We start from the raw sequence: 18,738 nt of genomic DNA on the forward strand, positions 1-18,738 counted from the left end.
ACTGCACCAATGTAGATGAGATGGGGAAGCCATACAAGGACATACACACACACAGACACTTATATTGCAAATATAAACCTGCAAGTATTTGCACATACACATGAATTGCTTGCATATTATTGCAATTGTACTCATTCCATGGTGGAAGTGTAGTTGCTACACAAAGTACAGAATTAAAGAGACACAGACTGGGAATTGTTACATGTAACATTCACAATAAGTCTTATTTTCTCACTTTGCATCATACGAGTCACTGCAAAACATCATCCCTAAGGAAATGATGCCACAGAAAAGTTTAGGAAAATGGTGTTGGGACTACATGTGGGAAGATGAAAATTTCTATTTAAATTGTAAGACAATGTTCTTACATATGTGAGAAGCGCATTTTAGAGATCCCTCTGAATCCAACAACTGCATTTCCCTTTCTGGTGTTACCCACGTTGTTAAACACAGATTTGAATCCCCACACACCACTGGAAACCAGCTCCATTCCAGACAAAACACTGGTGAAACGTTTTATAGTATGTAAATATTGTGAAGATACAAGTTTTCCCAGCAGTTCCCCTTCACTGTGGGCAGTGTTAGAGCAAATTTCCCTCTTCTCATCCACTGAAGTTCAATTTTTCCTATTTAAAGGCAAGGGAGCCGATAGACTTTCCAGAAGTATATATCTAAACTACAATTGTTTTCATCTCTTGGTGGCATCATTCGTGCATTAAACATACATGTATGTTCTACACACAGTTGTTCCTGTCTGAATTAAACTTTAAAGGAAAAGTCCTCATGATCATTGCTCTGTGTGCCTCAAAAAGAGAGCACCAGAGAATGTAATGGGAGAGATTAATCCACTAGAAATAATTAGACAGGTCACCTTTCATTTTTAGTATATGTAGTCCTTTAACAACTATTCAGAGAATAAGACTTATGGTTATCAGGGTACTATGATAATTATGCCAAGAAATTAACTGCTAAGAAACAAATATACTGCTATAACTAATTTTCATATCCAGTTTATGGAGTTTTATTTAATTCCTTTTTCCCCAAGAAATCAGTGTACTCACAGATTTTCATGAGAGTCAGATTTTCATGAGAGTTCAGCTCTCGTTTTGGCACCCAAATGAGAGCCAGACTTTGATAAGAGCTCAGTGCCTTGCAGAACAGGAACTGTGAGGAGCTGAGCTATTTTGGAAATCTAGCAGCTGCTGTGTAGGCTGGGAATATGAAAATTCTGGTCTCCAGCTCTTTAAAAACCTGCCCTTACCTAACTAACAGCATAATAAGCAAGAATCCTAAATCTAGCAAATTACAGCTTCTTCTGCCATCTCCTTTGTCCTACTGAAAACTTCCACTTCCAGTGCATTTCAAGAACTTTGCATTACCTTTATTGGCACCAGGCACTCGCTGCCTCCAGGTACAGCTCTGACCTTTCCAGCACACCGTTCTTTGGGGCAAAAAGGTTATTTTTCTTTTCCTGATTTAACAGCAAAGTTGCCTCATTACTGGTACTATTAGAATTTTAGGCTGCAATAATGTTTAGCATTTGACTCAGGAGACTCAGAGTGTCACAGCAGTGTAACCCCACTGGCCACTGTCCCTCTCTCCAGGTACAATCTTAACAGCCCATAAAAAATAGACATTTAACTCTGAATTTCCTTCATCAACTGGAGTGTGCTCTCACTCTCTCAAATTACAACATTTTAATTTTTTTTCTAAATACATAAATGCTAAAAATTAATAAAATATAACTTTTCTGAAAAGTAATAACCTCAGAGTCACCTCAGATAAACAAAAACAGTTCAGAAATGGAACAGGTTGATTTTGGGCTTTGCAGACACTCAGATTGCAGCAGCACATTATTCACATGAAGTACAGAGCACAGATATCAACTGTTCAGCTAAAATACTTAATTCTCAGAATTTTTTTATGACAGATGTTGCCATTCACACCACACAAACCTTCATTCCATCACCCCTTTGGCTGCAGAATCAACTCAAGTATTTTTTCAAAACTTGTTTTTTTTTTCTCCATCCTTTTTTTGAGAAAATGCTTTGGTTTTAAAACATATTTTTAAATGAAGAATGCAGTATCACAAATGATCGCAGAAACCTGATATTTTGATAATTTAATCAAGACTACTCACTTATGATTTTCTAAAGGTTTTCTTAATTTTTTGGTATTTTTCAAGACGAAAAACAGTCCACCAATTTGCATGGTCTGCCTTGACCATTTCATAGTAATGACTAAAAAAAAAGATGTCCATATGTGTAAGCTACCAAGAGGAGAGACAATTCTGGTTCCTGCCAGTGGAAGATGAAATATTCAAAAGACATGTCAAGAGAGACCTCTAGAGATGTGTAATCAGTGCTTTATATCTTTTTTTGAAAGTTATAGTCAAAAGAAAATCAGCTGACGTTTCCAGTATGAGCCAACATTCTGAAATGCTTCACTTGGATTGCACTGACACAACCAATCTTTTATGTTCAGGCAATAAACTCTAGTTTGTGCAACAGCTCTGTGGAAAAAATATTTTGAAGAGATTTAAGGTTTTCTTGGTTTTAAACATGAACTGAAAAGTCTCTAAGCAAATTATATTAGCAAAATTATCACTACCACAAGACATTCCTCGTGGTAATTTTAAATACATTTTAAATTTAATTCCAGTTGTCACATAAACAATTATGTGCATTTTGTAATCATGCATCTCTAATCAACTTTGGATCCCAAATTACATTTGTCTGGAAAGTTTCAAGCATTTAACTGCACAGTCATGGACCAGACCCTTCACAGGGACATGAAACACTGGCTGCTCCTCCCCTATCCAGGCCACACGGAATAATAACTATCCTTGAAATTTTCATCAAAGAACTCACATAAAAAGGATTTTGGAAGCATTCCTCCTCTAAAAGCTAACAGGAAACGAAAATCCCTACAAACATCAGGACTATGGAGATGAAGTTCAGCATTTCAGCACCTTTGTGATGGTTCAGATTCTGAGCAGGGAAGGGTTCACTTGTGTGCAGCCACAGAATCAACGAGGTTAGAGAAGACCTCTGAGATCATCAAGTCCAACCTTTGACCCAACACCACCTTGTCACCCAGACCATGGCACTGATACCATGTCTAGTCTCTTCTTAAACACCTCCAGGGACAGTGACTCCACCCCCTCCCTGGGCAGCCCATTCCAGTGTCTGAACACTCTCTCTGGAAATAACTTCTTCCTAATGTCCAACCTAAACCTCCCCTGGTGCTCCTCAAGGCTGTGCCCTCTTGTCCTACTGCTGGTTCCTGGGAGAAGAGACCAACCCCTACCTGGCTGCACCCTCCTGGCAGGGAGTTGTAGAGAGTAATGAGGTCTCCCCTGAGCCTCCTCTTCTCCAGGCTGAGCCCCCCCAGCTCCCTCAGCCTCTCCTCACAGCACTTGTGCTCCAGTCCCTTCCCCAGCCTCGTTGCTCTTCTCTGGACCTGCTGCAGCCCCTCCATGTCCTTCCTGAGCTGAGGGGCCCAGAACTGGACACAGCACTCCAGGGGTGGCCTCACCAGTGACCCACAGCTCTGTGACTGTGTCCATCTGGTGACCAAACACCTGTAGATCCAAATGCTGCTGATCCAAACACTCCCTACATCCACATCATCCCAGCTTTCACTCTGCCTCTTTCCATCCCCACACCCCCCCTTGCACACCCACTGAAGGAGCAGTAAACTGCACTAAAGTTAATTTGAAGTCACAAGTGTCGTTTATTAATTTACCACTTCCCCTCCTCTTTTCTCCTGACAATTAGCTGTGATACACAACCTGAATTTTAATACCAAATTACAAGAGCACTGTATAAGTGACACACTCTAAAACACAGACTTTCTCTTTTCTTTTAGGTAAAATTAAGCTAATCTACTCTGACAGAAGAGGGCTCTTTGGAACCAGCTAGTGAGTCTCCCAAATATGAAGCAGTAACCCAAATGTCAATTACTTTTCCAACAGCAGACAAATTGCTGGCACACTAATGCAATTTAAGGACAATAATTAGATAACAGGACTACAGAGTGTACCAGGTGACAGAGTTTCTGAGATAATAGAATCTAGTGTCCTACTTCTTAAATATTAACATCATTCCATCCCAGTCAATCGGTTTATGGTAATTTTAAAAGGGCAAAGCAAATTCTTTTTATTGCTAATAATATTGTGCTTTTCCAGCATTAGCTTTGAAGGTTAGCAATTTACAGGGTCAAACCTTAATTCTATTATTTCCATTTTATTTACTTTTCTTTTTTAATCTCTCCTCTTTGAAGTCTTTTCCTATTATAGAAATTTTAAGGCACTTGATTAAAAAAAATGAAACCCTTGAAATGGGAGTTCACTGTGCTCAGTACAAAGGAGCCACTTTCATCACAGCACATGTAATCTGTTTATTATATCCATTTAGAAATTCCCAAACTTTTCTTATAATCACATTCTACTATAATCACATTCTACTCTAAGTGATTTGGTTAACTGTGTGTTAGGTAATCCATGTAACATGTCCAAGATTTTTCAAATCTTGGCCACAGTCAAGCAGCTCTCCAGAATTATTGTAGGCAGAAGAAACCTCATTGCTTTAGTCACAACTTCCCAGATCACTAAATGTCTGTCTACATCACAAATCACTATTAAAATATTCTTCCCCCCACCTTTTTTTCCCCAATAGTTAGCTGGGGGACTTCTGTTTTCAACAAAGTCTCTGCAATTCTTGGTACCAGACACCTCCTTTCATCCAGAAAACCAATGCCCACTGACACACTAAAATATCTCCACCCCGAGCAGAAAGCCCAGCTCTAGGACAAGAGAGGAATTTACCCAGAATAAAATTCAGTTTCTCAGCTAAGACCCTAATAAGAATGCAAATTTTTATTCTTTGTTTGTTTTTTAAGTTTTTAAGTGAATAAAGACATAAATTTAATCATATTACAGATCATGAGATACCGTGTTTCAAAACTTATTTTTTCCCCATCTTAAAAAAGAGACAAATCTTCAAGTGCTGCATTAAGAACCAGCCAAGTCAAATGACTTCCACAAATATTTGTGTCAGTCTCTCAAAGCCACACTGGTATTTTTCAGTTAAAAAACAAGCCTTGTGAAATGCAGTTTTACATGTTCTGAAGTGTTTGCTGACACACAAATGAATAGGCTGCACTCAGTTGTACAGTTTTTGGTCCTTGAGTCCATAGCATTTGTGCCTGGGAAACATTCAGTTTGAATGTCATGACACAATGGTTTGCTACATGCAAAGGGTGGGGAAAGGATAATTAAAAAATACAGCAAAGCACTGAGATAATTCTTTCCTGTGGGTTCTGTGAGCATAAAAAATCTGAGGAGCCCTGCTCAGATATCATTGCAGGACCTTGAAAAAACAGACTTTTCTCACTTTTTGTCATTTACAAATAGGACAAAATTTTTGTTTCTAGTGTGTCCTATTGGCTACATTGTAGCAGATGACAAAAAAATTAACTGTCCTGACTGTAATTTGTTACCCTGCTGCTAATGATGGTAATATATAAGGCACTGCCTATGTACTTTCTCAGTTAATCTGAAACTGATACCAAATGCTGATCAGAAACACATTACTACCTGATTAGCCAATATAATCTCTGCTCATTAATCCCCTGTTATTTCACATGCATTTTACCAGCAGATCTGTGGATATCTGAACAATTTATCCTGACATTACCCCAGTACTTCTTTCCCACAGGAGAATTCTTGTTCCTTCCTATTGACTGGTCAAGAATACAGACTCGTGAAACCAGAACCACAAATGCATGTCTCAGTCTGAGGATTTGGGTATCACAGTGGCCATCTCTGACTAAGGGGCAATAACACCTTCAAGACCCTCATCTAGAACAACCAAAAAGCTAAAAAAAACCCCCTTGTTCATTATCTTATAGCCCTGTGAGAGAGCCAGGATTTCATCTGCCAGGGCCCAACTCAAATCAAGTCCCTTGGAAATAACACAACTGCTAAAACATGTAGAAAGTAGCACACCTTGTAACAGGTAAAAAAAAAATAAAAATCAGGACTTTTTTATTACTCTAAATACAATTAGAACTCAATTTGACTTTCAGTGACAGTAAAATTGTCCTGTCTTCAGTAAAGGTGGCAAAAAGGAAGAAATCTTGGAGGTGAACACTCAGCTCTCAGGGATTCACGAGCCCCCTCAGCTGTATCTGGTTATCACACAGTGCAGCAGGAAAATTCTTTGATCACAAAACATTTTGAGGAAAATTGATATTAAAGTAAGTAAACAAACATGTTCCCAAGTCCAGGGGGCCTGATGGGATTCACCCCACAGTTCTGAAGGAGCCAGTGGATGTTATGTCAGGAGCCCTCCCTATCATCTACCACAGGTCTCGGGAGTCTGACTGGAAGCTGGACAACATTATTCCAGCCTAAGAAAGGGCATGAGGAAAGACTCAGGGAACTATGGATCTGTCAGTCCAATTTCAGCACCTGGAAAATTCTGAAGATAATCCTGGATACTACTGAAGTCATTCTCTCAGGATCTCAGCTCTGCCCACCCTGCTCTGGGTCTCAGCACTTGTTCAGGGCACTGTGATATTCCAGGGATGTGGAGGTCCCCCTAAGGCACTACAATATTCCAGGGATGTGGAGGTGGGAGCCTGATGTCACACTTATAATGTGCAAAAGAGATGAGACATTAGAGAAAGCGAAGAAATTAAAGGGTCTGTAAAAATAAATTACAGAAGAGACTAGGAATGGGCACTGCTCTGTGGAGAATACTTAGAGCTGATACATTTTTATAGCCCAGGCATGTTCAATTTTAAACCTACTGCTTTTAGCAGTGAAGTGACAAAAAGAAAGAAGTGGAAGGGACAGTGGGAAGACATAAAAAAAAAGTTACCAGGACAGCAATTAGAAAAGGGATAACTTACTATAAGGCATAACAATGAGTAATATGTGCTAATAACACATTATATAATCTGATTTCTTAAAAAATTTATATCATTCCTTTATATAGCCAATCCCAAATATCTACAGGAAAAAAACCCAGCAATCAATACCATTCTATTATATACCTTTCTATTAAAGGAAAGATATAGGAAAGCCATAAAGGCTGAACCCAACAGACAACCTTTCCATGAGCTTTTTCAGTTCCATATGTATTAAGACTGATAAATCATTATTCATTCCTCTAAGTACAAGGGTTTTCTTATTTCTTATGGATAGAAAAAAAAAATGCTTTTTTTGGACAATGAAAAATTCGGTCTTTATTCTTCTTCCTACTCCTTTTCACACAACCCCTACTCTGTGGCCCAGGATAATGAGAATCGAATATAAATGAAATAAAAGCACTTCCATCTACTTTTATAAAGAAAATAAAGTCTTTTTTTTTTTTTTTTTTTTGTAATCCAACATCTCATTTCAAAAAGGAAATAGCTTTAAGGCTCACATGCTTTTACAAGTATATGTCTGATTCTACAATGGTAGTCTAAGAAAGTCACATTCCTTAAAATGAAACATGTTGTTTTCAGTATTTTCCCTCCCTCATGATCTCTTTCATTTCAATTATTTCATAAATAACTTTTTTCTCATTAAATACTCCTGTTTCCTGTAAAATTTTCTTCATTCTGTATTTATAAAAGCATAAAGCAGTGTAGCCTATTTCTAAAAGTCTCCATAGCTCTACATACTATAAATACTCCTAAGTCCTCCCTGACTATTCAGTTCTGAAATAATAAAGCCTCTTTGGAAATAATAAAGTAACAGGTGCCTTCATACACAAGAGTTACATCAAGGAATTAAACTGTGCTTACATTTGTTCACATATTCTTATTATTTGCCTTAATTTTAGAATAAACTCAAATCTGACGTCTCTTGCTGGGTGTTCCAGTTTCACTGACACATTGCAATTGGGATTTACATCTCCTGTGCTGAGGCAAGCAGGTTAAATTGCTTCTTCTGTGACATTTGTGAGCTCTGCTTGGTATTCCTTCCCATGAACCCACAGTGTTCACTATTCCCATGTCTTTGTTCCCCATTCCTGTTTCTCTTGTGTTTCACAGGATCACAGGATGGTTGAGGTTGAAAGGGGCCTCTGGAGATCACAGTCCAACCCCCCTGCTCCAGGTAGAGTCAAGCCAGAGCAGTTCTAAACAAACCAAGCCAGTTTCTAACAAAACTCTCAAAAATCTCTGAGTAGAAAAGAAATCAAGTGAGAGAAGAACACAGCTTAGGCTGCCAGGATATCCATGAACAGACACTGAGGATGTGACTGATGGAGTTTGTGGGTGCAGGACTGAAATGCCTCCCTTCCCTCTCTACTTGAGGGCACAGAAATTCTGTTGCCTGCAGGTTGGCAGGAAAGCCTGCAGCCACCTGAGGTGTTATTTAAACATTAGCTGTCAGTGGCTCTTCCAGACAGCAAAAAGGAAAAAGAAATAGGGAGAAAATAAAAAGGTAGATGGTGAAGCAAAACATCAATGTAGTTCAGCAGCTGACCAGAGAAAACAGCAGCAGGACTAACAGGGAAAACGGAAATATTTAGGGAAAACTTTTAATGAATTCCATAATGCTGTTTTGAGAAACCACACAGGCACGTGTCACCTGAAAAACACATCTCAAAGAAAAATGGCAAAAGTAGCAGTTGGTGCAGTGTAGTAGGAAACAACTTACTTGGCTTTCAGGAATGCAGAACGACTGAAGGAAGGAACCGGAAGGAAAAGGGATATCGGGATCCTGAAAATCTATGACAGAGAAAAGAGGGAGAGACAATAATGGATGGTGTAAGATGAGATGATAAAAGGGAGAGCACAGAGGAGAACAAGACGACACAGTGGGAAAACAAAACAGGGATCAGGGTTTACAGATGAATCTGAGCCCAGAATTTATGGAATTATTGTCATAAGATGAAAAAGGGGATGGCACAAACAAATAAGGAGAAAAGCCAGTGACTTCAAACATAAAAGAAGGTAACAGCTGCTCTCCTGTTTCACTAAGTTGGATCATTTACCACATCCATATTTCAAATAGTAATTAATTAAGTTGTACTGGAGCCAACAGCAGCAGGGACTCTTTATTAATGAATGCATAGATCAGATAAACAACTGTGCTGAAGATGAATTTTACTAGTAAACTTTACCATTACCACTTCCTATAAGAATGAAGATGCATAAAACAGTGCCTCAGACACTATTTTCATCAGCAATCAAAAGTTTTTCTATGTGACCACAACTAAATGATTCAAAAGGACTATCAAGCCTTGCAATACTTCATGACACATGGATAATATTTTAGCATTTCTAAATAAAAATTAAAAGCCATCAAAAAACCAAACCACCCACCAAAAAGCACCACTCCCCCCGACCCAAACAAATCCAAAAAGATGGATTTTTCTACCCCAAGCTGTAGCAAATTGGAGCACTTTTCTGAGAATAATCAGAACTCTCTGGCTGCTGTTCAATATGCAAACAAGTCTAATTACTCTCTCTGGCTTGTACCAAAAATGTTTGACTCCTCTCAGAGATCAGTTTTCATATTTGATGATGGACTCTGGAATCCTGGGTTTACATGTTCTGCTGATCCATTTCAAAGCTCCAAATAAATACAAGAAATGCACACCAGACCTACCTTGCAGGAGATGGGATAAGAACCTTTCATCTAAAGAGTCTTCTCAGCTCAAAACCACCCAGCTGGAGCCTTCCCACTGCTCAGTGTACGTGGGCACTACTCATTCCTTTGGGCAATAGTTACTCCCTATTTTTGGAATTAGGTTCTACTTTCTTTCTCAGAAAGCTGAATTTAGCTGTAAGGCTGCTATTCCATCCCTTTATTAAGCATCTTTCAACACATTCAGGATCCAAAAATTTATTCATCGTAAGGAAGGAGTTTGGGTACCAACCTGTCTTTATGGTTTCTCTCCAAGTTCTCCTCATCCTGAGTGCTGGTATTTAAGTCACCCATAAAGCTCAGAGAAAAGGTCATATTTTTCAGCTTTTTAGGCAGGAAAGAATGGAAGGAAGGACAGAAGGATGGAAGGACCTAACTCATAACTGCTTAGTTATCTAAGCTCAGTACCCAACTACCCAAAGTAGATGCAAGAAGAAGTACAAGTATTTTTTTCTGTGCAAATGTGTTTCAAATTTTGGAGCTAATAAAAAAGAAAGAAGACAGAAAGCCACTAAAGAAATTATTCAAATTTTGGAGGTAATAACAAAAAGAAAGAAGACAGACAAGTCACTTTGCAGCTTAAAGGAGGAATAAAATTGTGAAGCCATAAAACTGAAAGAATGTGGAGATTCATAAGTTCATCTTTCCCATCCACTTTGGGGTTCACAGGCTATAGCAGGACAGAAAAAGAATTTCTACCTTGCCCTTAGCTTGGCATGAAAATAACCCAACAATCCACAAAGAACACAACTGTCTGTACCTTCTTTCATTTCTGTTCTGCGTAGCTTGCTACTCTTTTTTTCCTCCCCTGTAACAAAGCATTTCTCTGCATTATTCTTTGCCAGTATCAATCTCTATTTATTAATTGTCAATTTATTTTATGCTATCTGCAACAATTCTTGGTACAATCTGATCACTCAAAATCCACTTATTCCTAGTGCCATGCCTCACATACCTTTCATCAAGATTATTAGAATTTGTATTTTATCAAGCCCAAGATCCTCTCACCAAGATCACAGTCCCTGTGCCAGCACAACACACCAGTAATTTAAGATATCCCTGCCCTGCCCATAGAGGCAAAGCAGCACTTTGATTCCTCTTTCCCAGGCAGAGAACTGTGACACTGTAATCAAGTGATCTGCCTGAGGAAAGCAGGGATGCTGCTGAGAGAGATTAGATTGAAATCTAAAATCCTTGACACCTGGCTAAGTACTCATGACAAGACCGTGGAGAATGCTGGATCTTTTCACCTCTCTGTAAAAAAACCTCTAAATATAATCTAAATAGATTTATACCATCTGTATGTTGAAATGAAATGGATATGAATTCACACTTTGCTAGGTTACCTCTACTATTGACTACTTGTCCTCATACTTCTGAAGTTGAACACAATGTGAAAGTATTTTATTAAATACTGTGTAGTTCAGATATTTATTTTTATCCTTTGAAATTGCCCAGTAACACCCAACAGTATCAAACCCTCACTTAGTACCAACCATCAAACAAAGATGGAAATTCCAGCACTCTTGACACAAGTATTTACAGCAAACCTTGTGAGAAAACTGCTGGTTGGACTAATCCTTCCTCTGACATTTTGGAATATGGGATTAGAAGCCTCTCTAATTGTTTGCTTATGAGACACAGCATTGGTTCAGGTGGCAGTAAAAAGAGAAGTCTGTGCATCCACTGAAATCAGATGCAGCACTGCCAGAATAATTCCCAGTTTTAGAACAGCTACTCACACAGAAGGTTCTGTCATTCCCTCTGTGCACACACCTCCAACATCCAGGGATCTGACAGGGAAAATCCCAACTAATGGACCACACAGCAGAGCTTTAGAAAAAACTGCCCTGTAAGTAAGAGCTCTAATGACCAGTCATTGCTACTGGAATATGTAGCTGTGCCCATTTGCAAGGAAGTAAAACCAGATGGGAATGTTTAATTTACTTTCGCTTACCTTTGGCATTCTCTGCATAATTCTTGTACAAATCCCCTCAATGCTCTCAGACTGTTTTGCATAGGCAAGGACACGCTGGCACACAACACATTAATCTTCATATACCTGTTCCAGTTGTGCAGTGCCAATAGACACAATATCCCATAATGATAGAGGTTATCATTTCCCAGCTCCTAATTTGTATCAGGCAATGGAGTAAGTCAGAAGTATGGTGGAAAGAGTTTGTGTCATTGCAAATTACAGTGTAAAGATTTTCCTTCCTCCCAGTTTTACCACAAAGAAAGAAAAATCTGGAAAAATAATAATAAAAATTTCTGCAATTCAAAATGCCCAGAGCCTGGACAGCATGAGGACTCATGAGCTGGAATGGCAAATAAATCAAGGACAGAAGCACAGCCACAGTCAAATGAAGACACTTTAATGTGAAAGTTTAGTTCTCAACTTTTTTATCAGCTTTCAATGTGTTACTTAAATTCCTGACAGAAAAGACATGTCCACTGGGACTAAACTGCAAAAAGGCATTTTTTTAAATGTCCACGAAAACGTGCATGTGAATACACCTATTTATATAAATAAAATAAATTAGTTCAAAAGTCTTAAGAACACTAAGCAAGAGATTCCACTGTAAATATCTAATGCCAATAGAAAGTTCACCCTGTTACCTTTTAAGAAAAGATGTTTTGAAACAAACATTTTTAGATAGCTTCACTTACACCTTAAAGTAGAAAAAAGCTGAGTTATAAATCAGAACTTATTTTATGCCCTCTAATAGATTCAAATGTATTTCAAAAAAAAGTGTTAAGAAATTAATTTTGATGCTGAATATTCTTCTAAGTGCAAATTCAGATGCTACCATTTACACATAGCATATAACATTTATAATTAGCATATAACAGGGTTATAATTAGTCTTTGCTGCTGTCACCTGAAGACCATGCACACATTTCACCCACATGCAAGGCTCCCTTCCAGTTACAAAACTTTGATATAAATCTTAAATTAATTAATTTTCTCTCTAAACTTTATCCCGTATCACTGGCTTAAAAGTAAATAGTCCTTTAAAACAAGATAGTATGTGCATTGTTAATACTTTTTGCTCAGAAGATCAGCCACGTGTAAAATAGGTGTATGTTCCTGTAATTGGCTACAGTATTTTGCTCCATGGTTAAATGCATGATTTCCTCTAATAGAATGCCAGTGTGGTCTACATCACATTTTCTACTTCATAAAGATCAAATGAGCTGTGACCACAGGCTCCCCAACTTAATGGAAAGTTCACCCCGTGACTTCCGAGTTTAAATTGTCCCTTTCTCCCATGAATCAATAGATTTAAAGCACATTCATGGATCTCTCCACCAAAAGGTTTAATCCCAAGCGACTAAAAAAAGTAGATCTAACTCAGATTTATCCCTCTTGCAGCTCACCAACCTAAAGGTTTATAACACAAAAATGTAGCTGAATTCATGGAAAGACACCTGATTGATGCAAATCACTCCCCTGCCTGTGCATCCAGGTAGCTTTCTATGGTTGCTCTGTGGAATGTTGGGAGCAATAATTACAAAGCTATGAAATTTTCCTAAAGTCTTTTACTGCTAAAAACTGATTTGCTCCCAACAAGTACACAAATGCCCAAACAACAGAGTAAAGCCACTTCCATGTATACATGTGTATAAAGATGCAAAACACCTGCATACAACTCTAGCTGAGGATTTCTACATCTTTGCAGCCAAAGAATTATATATCCTTATGTCCAGTGCAAAATTAAGAACACCAACCTGAACAAAAGAGTTGGAATTAGCTGCCTAATTTTTATTTTTCGACTGATTTTGTTGTATTTTTATGTGGCTACCTCGATCTAGAAAAAGAGACTAAATAAAATCAAGGACCTGTGTACCTAAAGATTCCCACTATGTTTTACCAAGTCTTGAGATATTTCATATGGAGATGAAAGTCTTATCATCGTTTTTAATTACTTCAGAAATCTTTAAAACTTGATCACAGAGTGGGAACATCAGAACATAAATCTAGAGGCTACGTCTGAGTCATGAAAATAAGGAACGAGGATTTGTGACAGATGAACAGTGTTCCCCAGGCACCTCAAAAAGGTTTAAGCAGTCAAATAAATTTTGCTATGGGATAAATTAAGATTGGGGAGTTAAATTAGAGAACTTCCAAAATCAAGCTGAAGTTCTTTCACAATCAGCAGGTGCGTGGAACCTTTTGTGGTCATCTCCAGGAATGAGATTTAGGGCATTTGGTCACAATCACTGGGACAAAGTAGAAGCAAGAAAGAAGAGAATTAAAAGAGTAACAACCCAGAGTTCAAGACTAGGAGGTAAAAACCAGTAGGTTTGTGTTCTGAGGAAGGGGAGGAACACTGTTGTTGCTCTTTATGGAGCAAGCTTAAACTCAAAGGAATTTCAGGCCCTCTTATAAAAGAGCATAATTTTATGAGAAATCGACTTGTTTCAAAGCACAGAACCTAAAATGGGAACTGAAAGCACCAGCCTAAATGCAAAATGGGAAACACAAAAAAGAAAAAAATCAATGATTTCAATTTGTAAAGAAAGCACAAATCAAATATTGTTAATATGATATATAAGCACAATATAAACTATTTGTACTACACACATTAAGAAAAAATTACTTGAATAAATTCTATTATTATGAAAAATACTGCAACCAACATGCTGACGTGTCAGGAAAGTGAAAATAATAACACTGACATTATTAGTACTATAAGCTGTTTCCTAGTGGTTTCCCAGGATCATCTATTTTCACTTCAAGCAGCTGTTTAAATTCTTTTTTTGCCTCACCAAATCTAGTTTTGTTTTACATTTGTTATGTAACTCAGACATGCAGTCTACTACTTACACTGTTACTCTAATCCTCACCTCACTGCAAACAGGGAAAAGAGACAATGCTTTTCCACTCTGAATTCAAGGAGGTGTTGATGGTTTCAGCAGGGAAGTGCAAGTTTAAGGAAGGAAAATATTGCTGGTTGCTGAATTGTTCTCTCCTCCAGCAAGTAAAACAACCCTTTGAGGAAAAAAAAAAAAAAAAAGAACAAATCCCTGACACTGCAAAACAGAAGGGGAATATGTTCCCACACAAAATAAGGTCAAATCCAAATCCAAGGATGAGAAAGCTGAGACACTGTGAAGAATTATTCTATTGGCTGAAGAATCCAACCTGTCACCAGTGCTGCTTCTCACACTCCAGACCATCACCTGGACTAACACACTGATAAATTCAAGCCCAGATGCCTTCTCTCAGCCTCCCACTAAATTCAGTCTGCATAAAAAATCCTAAGCATTATTTTGCAATAAAATTCCAGATTAATATAAAAATAGAGGGTTTTTTTGGTTCACTAATCAATCCTCACACACACACACACACTTCTTGCCTCTGTCCAACAGCTGAAGGACAATTAAATTTAATAGCTTTGGAGAGCATATATAGAATGAACTGTAACTGAGGGCACTGCATAAACATCCACATCATGGAAATTATCATTGCTAATGTATCTTTCTCACAGTCTCAAAGCAGTAAATAGATGGCCACGGGTTTGCCAAAAGACACACTTTTTTTCCCCTTGGAAACTGTTTTTTCCCAAAGGGTCTGAAGAATAAGAACAACAGGGAAAACAGAAGGAAGAGGCTTGAGCAGCTGCTGTCCACAGAGTTTTGCTGCTAGAAGATGAACAGGAAATGCATTTGTTTATGATTGTTCCAAGGGACAGTGTCCCTCAACTTTTTCCTTCCAAGATTAATTACAGTAGGGCTACATTCTTAATATGACACTACTTATAAAAAACTTACTTCAGATTGTTAACTCTTCTTATCAAAATTGCCTCATCTAGTCAAACACTTTATGTTTGGTTTCGTGGAGTCACTAAAAATGCATCACAAATCGAAAAGTAAACAATTCAGCTGCCACTGAAATCGTCAGTTTAGAGCTTTTACTGAATGTGAAGGAAGGAACTGGGGTAAACAAATAATAAAACTGACTCTCACTCGCAACACTGTCACTTTTATTGCTTTTTTTCTACAACTTTCAGGTAATGAAATGGGCTCAACAGCTCAGCCTCCCTAATAAAAATATATACACAGATCTGCCTGTAAATTTGTAAGCCTTTTCAGGACAAACACAATTGCAGAATAATTGAGGCCAGAAGTAGAGATCTCTGGAGGTCCATTAGCTCAAAGTGGAGCTCTTGCCTAAGTTGGACTTATTTCAAAACAACTTTTCTCACATCCCTTTCTAATTATGCTTTCAGTATCTTCAGGTACAGAAGGCCCACAGTTTCTCTGGAACCATTGGGAAGATATTCCTCCTCCTCTCTGCCTCCTTTCCAATGAACACTTCCCCTGGTGCCAACTGCAGCCACTGTTTCTTATTCTGTTGGTGTGCAGCCCTAAGACCCTCCCTGCTCCTGCCTTCCCCCTGATCTCTTTATAAGTGTCTGACAGTCCTGCTCAACATTATCTGCTGGCACATTATGAGCTCCAGCCTCCACTAAAACCCTGCCTTGTTCTGTTCAGAACGCTCCAGACATGGCTTCAAGAGTGTCCAAAAAGAGCAACAATAAAGCCTTCCTTAAGTTCTACAAAATAATCATTTTTTAAGTGTTAATGTCAGGACAATGAGAGCACGTGGAGATAAGTTTTTAACGATCAACAACATCAGGATCTCCAAGAAAGAGCGTGAGGAGCAATACCACTGACAACAGTAACACCTCTGTGCTCCTCACTCAAGAGCAAGTGTGAAAATTAAGGAAAACTGTCGTTCCTACTTGTTAAATATGTTCATTACACAAGAATTAGGACAGGTGCTGCTCACAAAGCTCACAGTTTCAAAAACTGAGTCTATGCAATAAACACAACAGTCTCATCATCCCTTTTCTCTCCTGTTTATGCAGCACATACCAAAGGGCTCACACAGGGTGGCTTTTCTGCACACAAGACAGAGAGGGGAAAGCAAAATTCATCAGATAAAACATTTGCCTCAAACCAACTTCAATCACTTCATGCCCCAGAACCAATAAAAACTATTATTAAGCTTTCCTTTTTTTGTTCAATAATATATTTGGAATCCAGAATATTATGCAGGTACTGCTTCAGCCACATTTCACCTGTTGCAGATTTGCTGAGAAGAGCCACTGAAAGACCCTTCTTATTGGTCCCATCCTCAGCAGGTTCCCTACTTTCAGCCTCATGGATAAGGACATGTTTAATGGTCCCATCTTAATTACCACAACTGGCTGGGGAGGGCGAGTGGCTAAAGGACAAAGCAGTCACTGTGAAGGACATTCCCAACCTTATCAGAGGTTCCTTTGGAAAAGAAATACAACTTCTGTCTCCACCCCGGTCATTAGTCAGATATAAACAGCCATTTGACTCGACATGGTTATTTGCTGTATTATCACAGTCCATGCTCCTGCTTTATGCAGTTTATCAGAAGATGGATGATGGCCCACTCCCAATTCCAGTTAATGGGGTTACACATATTTCCAAACAGCGTGTGCATGGAAAGGGATCTCCATGTGCACAGGGAATGATTCACTGCACCAGCCTTGGGTACGAGAAAGGAATGTTAAAAGAGGAACTTTTAACAAATAAATCTAATTCTCCTTATATAACTTAGCCTTCTCTAAGGACCCATAGCAGTAAACTTTTTTCTCTTTCCTTTTTTTACCATTATTTTTAAATAAATAAATGCAATAGGCCACAGTTTCTGATTATAATCCGTTAAGTTTTTCAATCAAGTTGCATTTTGAGGGTAAGGGTTTCCTTGTTCTAGTCCATTTGGCTTTCAGTTTTTATGGAATATTTTACAATGTATTTTAACAGCAATTTTGCAGATAATTTTTAGTTATTATTCCCAATTATTATTATCTACAATCATTTAGTAGTAACTGTAATGTATACCACAAACGTAAGAATTTACATTTTACATGTTTATTGCTAAGTCATTTAGACTTTCACATTAAGCATTTAAATTGAATCTTATGCCACATAAAACTAATTTTTTCATTAAGCTTGAATTTCTGTATTAATTCATAGTTTATGTTTAAGGTATTATCTTTGTGCCCTAAAGTATCAACAACTCACAAGGAATTATTTTTCCAGTTGTAACTATCCACAACTAACTGCTCAAGACTTCCTTTATTTTTACAGCATTAATAAAGGGACAAGTGTCTAGAAAGAAACATGATTTACAATTGCTAAACCCTCATGAGTTTCAAAGTAACGCAGTTACCTCAAATCTACTTTTGCATCTACTTGCAAAGCATTAAATGGAATTTTAGCACAAGAAACATATACTAATAATACACAGAAATTATATTTCAGTTATATTGTCCACGTTCCTTTCCCTGCTTGTAAAATACCACTATTAATAAATTAAAAATAAAAGTCCCAAAATATTTTTCCCCTGTTCTTCCCCTTCAATTCTCTTACAGGGAAACTATAGATTCCCATCATCTTCCTCACTTGCTCGTACCAGCTCCATCCCATTTCCCCTCCTTTCCTGCCCTGTCACTCAGCTCCAGAGGGCTGTGCTCAGAGCCAGCAGCAATCCCCCTCCAGTCTGCCCACCCTGTTTTGTGTCTCAGAATTCCAGAAGAGGGTAAATTCAATTAGCCCAGGGGAAATATGAGGCAGCTGCAGGCTCCCACAAACGCTCTGCAGGCCCTGGAGGATCCGTGAGGGATCTTTCAAAGGGAACACACGTCATTCCACCTCCCTTCAATGTTTGCTGTCACTTGCCCACACTGCACACAGAGGCCTTGCCTTGTTCATTCTGCTGTCCCACGACAAGCAATCAAAGCTGAGATTTAAGATAATGACAAAGAAAATGAAGGGGAGTCAGCTGATTAATATCCTGGCACCTATTAGAAAATTCCAGCTTAATCATCAGCACATAACGTTTTCCAAGCACACAGTGTGGTGCTGCTGATGGACTTCTCTATCACTAGGAAGCAAAATCAAAAGCTCTGGTGAAACAAATGTAGTACATTACCCCAACAAAGCTAAAAGTCCAACTAGAGTAAGTTGAAGAGAAGTAACAAAATGAAACTCAGGTGCTGAATGCCAGCAGGATACACAGGCAACTCTTTTGAGGGAGAG

The 18,738-nt window shown here is 38.3% G+C and overlaps 1 protein-coding gene across 15 annotated transcripts in view; it reads right to left on the reverse strand.

Moving 5' to 3' along the window:
- The window catches only part of RBFOX1 (RNA binding fox-1 homolog 1), a 1,158,532-nt gene that overhangs the window by 707,784 nt on the left and 432,010 nt on the right, over positions 1–18,738 (reverse strand). Inside the window, exons 1-2 of one of the 15 annotated variants that reach the window (XM_027654848.1) lie at positions 9,614–9,628; positions 8,660–8,730 (exon numbers count right to left, since the gene is read on the reverse strand). The exons of 13 other annotated variants lie outside the window; for them this stretch is intronic. Coding sequence is in view for 1 of the 2 variants with exons in the window: in XM_027654832.1 (XP_027510633.1) it covers positions 9,614–9,643 (30 nt within the window). In the remaining variant the exon portion in view is untranslated. Of the gene's footprint in view, positions 1–8,659; positions 8,731–9,613; positions 9,652–18,738 lie in introns of those variants that run through there. One more of the 15 variants, XM_027654832.1, reaches the window with a different exon arrangement.

This window comes from Corapipo altera, unplaced genomic scaffold (genome assembly GCF_003945725.1).
Source record: "Corapipo altera isolate COAL_440 unplaced genomic scaffold, ASM394572v1 98, whole genome shotgun sequence".
In the NCBI taxonomy this organism is placed as follows: domain Eukaryota; kingdom Metazoa; phylum Chordata; class Aves; order Passeriformes; family Pipridae; genus Corapipo; species Corapipo altera.